The sequence below is a fragment of the Phytophthora infestans genome, genomic scaffold (assembly GCF_000142945.1).
Source record: "Phytophthora infestans T30-4 supercont1.21 genomic scaffold, whole genome shotgun sequence".
Classification (NCBI taxonomy): Eukaryota; Oomycota; class Peronosporomycetes; order Peronosporales; family Peronosporaceae; genus Phytophthora; species Phytophthora infestans.
In genome coordinates, this window is record NW_003303738.1 from 1,256,935 (window position 1) to 1,259,635 (window position 2,701).

A 2,701-nucleotide genomic window follows, 5' to 3' on the forward strand; every position below is an offset into this window, starting at 1 on the left:
CCAAGACATATACGCATATTATGTGGATATCTATCGAAGAATCGCCAGCTCAATTTAGCCTCATTTTAATGTGGTCCACATCTGAACTTTTAAAATTGGACCAAAGATTGGTCTATATCATATGATTGGCCAAACGTTTGAGTTTTGCATGATTTATCAAAATAAGTTCGAAAAGACGCTTTACTTGGACCAGTCTACTGGAACTCTACCAAAACCTACACAAATGCAATCACAAACACAAATTTAAAAGCGAAATGTGTTGAAATATATGTCGAATTTGTGATATGTCTGCTATCATACGAAAATCAACACTTTTAACGTTATGGGTACATGTACGCGGGCCATTCACCTTTTTTATGGCTAGGGCCCAGCGACTTGTGCTAGCGTGCGAGCACCGGAATGCGCGTTTAAAGAAGCAGGTGTTGTTGATTCTACGGCTGCGTTGTATGTACTCTTTTGATCGTAATGTTCTAACAGTTGCAGCGCTAATTGATCCTGCTAAATCGCCCTGGCACACGTTGTATGCTAGTTGAGATCGTGGGAGCTTCATATCAGTTGTCTCCCTTGACCCTGAGGCATTTGATTGCTTGCTACAGGTGTTTAGGGAGAATCTGCTCGACGAGAGATAAGAGGCCTGCAATAGTGAAAGCAGCGTTAAAATCAATCATGAGATCCTATTTGTGACGCACTACGTACGTTCAACCTGAGGCGTAGTGAAGCCCCGTCCTCTTCTAGCAGTACGGCGGCTCATCGTATGAGCTGTTGTGTCCCAAAGCAAAACTAGAAGTGGGCTTGACTGGATACCGATAGCTGTACCAGAAATGAGGTACGAACGATTTTGCGTCGACACATTTTGTGGAGACGAGAAAAACGCCTCAACATTTTACTACCGATTTGTGACAGCAAATACGTCACGGCTTTGTCAGACGCAAAAATCGAGTTTGTGTAGGTTTTGGTAGAGCTCCACTGAAGTCCCAAAATACGCTGGACATATATGACAAACAGGAACGTGTAGGTCTGCCTAAAATCTGGCTGCGGATATTCCTCATTTCTACGGTCCCTATGTACCCGCTGCCTCCACAGCATTACACACGACCTCATGCCAGGTTCTACTTGGCGTGGACTGCATTCCAATACGAAAGGAATAAGGGCTCATAGTAATGGGCTTCTTCCGGCGTAATACCACCTTCTTTTCTGCGATGTACCTTTCCAATGTTTTGGGAGTGAATCCCTGCTTATCCAACGTTTTAATCGACGTCATCAGTCGTGCCATCATGTCTTTGTGAGCATCATCAGCGCTCTTGCCAACGAGCAATGCGTTAATTGATTCGTCGATGTGGTCTGCTTGCCCCACTCCTTTGAACTTGGGTATATCGTTAACTGCGTCATCAACTTTCCTGACGGTCCAGATACTTTTTAGCTTCTCAGCAAACGCTTTAACAGCTGCCGAAAGATCTCTCTCTTCGTCAGTTGACTCTGTATCATGCTCGGTGTCATCGTGGACAGGCTCATGCTTTCTCAGTAGCCGCTGGGCATTGTTGGTGGCATGGCCAGCCACAGCAGGATCTTGAACGACCCCAGATCGAATCGCTGCGAGCGTATCAATCTCGACAGCACCACTACCATTGACAAGTATAGCGACAGTGACCTGGATAGCCAGCAGAACGATGAGTCCGCGCATCGAAAGTTGTGAATAGATCGTGCTCGACGGAGAAAAATGAAGAATGGTTCAGAATGAGTTAGTGTTCTTGGCACGTTTGTTGATTAGTCACGATTGGGTAAATCGTGCCTAATCAATCAGCCCGTATCTTACTTTAGGTAAAATCAAATATTACGAGCTTTCTCCAAAGAATAGCTTTAGATAGTATTTTAACCCTGTAGAAAAACCTCGGTTCGTAGTTAACAGCACATCTCATTTTAATGTGGTCCACATATGGACCTTTCATTGGACAAAACACTATTCTATATTATATGATTGGCCAAACGTTTTACGTTTTCCATGTGGCATCGAGAAATCTTAATATGACCAGCCCCAAAGTACGCTAGGCATATATGACATAGGAAAATGTTTCCGGAATAAATGGATACATTTTTTTGATTAATACGCTAAAAATTGAAGGTGCTGCCATAAAAACAAAACTAATGCTTTTCAAAATCGTCGACGCAAATTCAACCTTTGCATTTACAATTTTAGCTGTTATTGACAGCCAATTTTATCACGCGAAGCAGGATAATCTCAGGATTATGTTTAGGTATGGTAGCTCCCGAACCAAATATTCTGGAACCATTATGGTTCGAAATTCAAACTGTCGATTCTTAAGTGGTCCAAAGGGTCGTCTATGGATTTTCGCGAATCAAACAAAAAATAACGATAAAAAGAATTTTCTTGGTCTAAAACCCGGTCATTTTGCGCAACATATCGAATCGTGTACTGTGGCATGGAATACATTTATCTGTCAAACTGACATGGCTCGAGAGAACGCGTCCGCGTCGTGGGTATCGTGCGAGGTACGTTCCAGAAGTGGCACCAAGCTGAAGGTCAAATGGCAGGCGTTCCGGTTCAGGCGACTAGATTCACTTTCGAATTTGCGGAGTATGGGGACACTAACTATTTTCAACAAGCTTCACTATACCTTTCTTGAGCTCCCACTGCGCTACGAACATGTCTAGGCTTAGTGGACCGATTATGTGGATCAGTGTC

At 43.5% G+C, this 2,701-nt stretch overlaps 1 protein-coding gene across 1 annotated transcript; it reads right to left on the reverse strand.

Moving 5' to 3' along the window:
- Positions 1–1,060: 1,060 nt before the first annotated feature.
- Positions 1,061–1,681, reverse strand: PITG_11953 (secreted RxLR effector peptide protein, putative; the record flags this gene model as incomplete). The annotated part of the gene is made up of 1 exon (XM_002901368.1): positions 1,061–1,681. One exon carries the CDS (start codon positions 1,679–1,681, stop codon positions 1,061–1,063), a length of 621 nt encoding a protein of 206 aa, XP_002901414.1.
- Between the last annotated feature and the right edge of the window lie 1,020 nt (positions 1,682–2,701).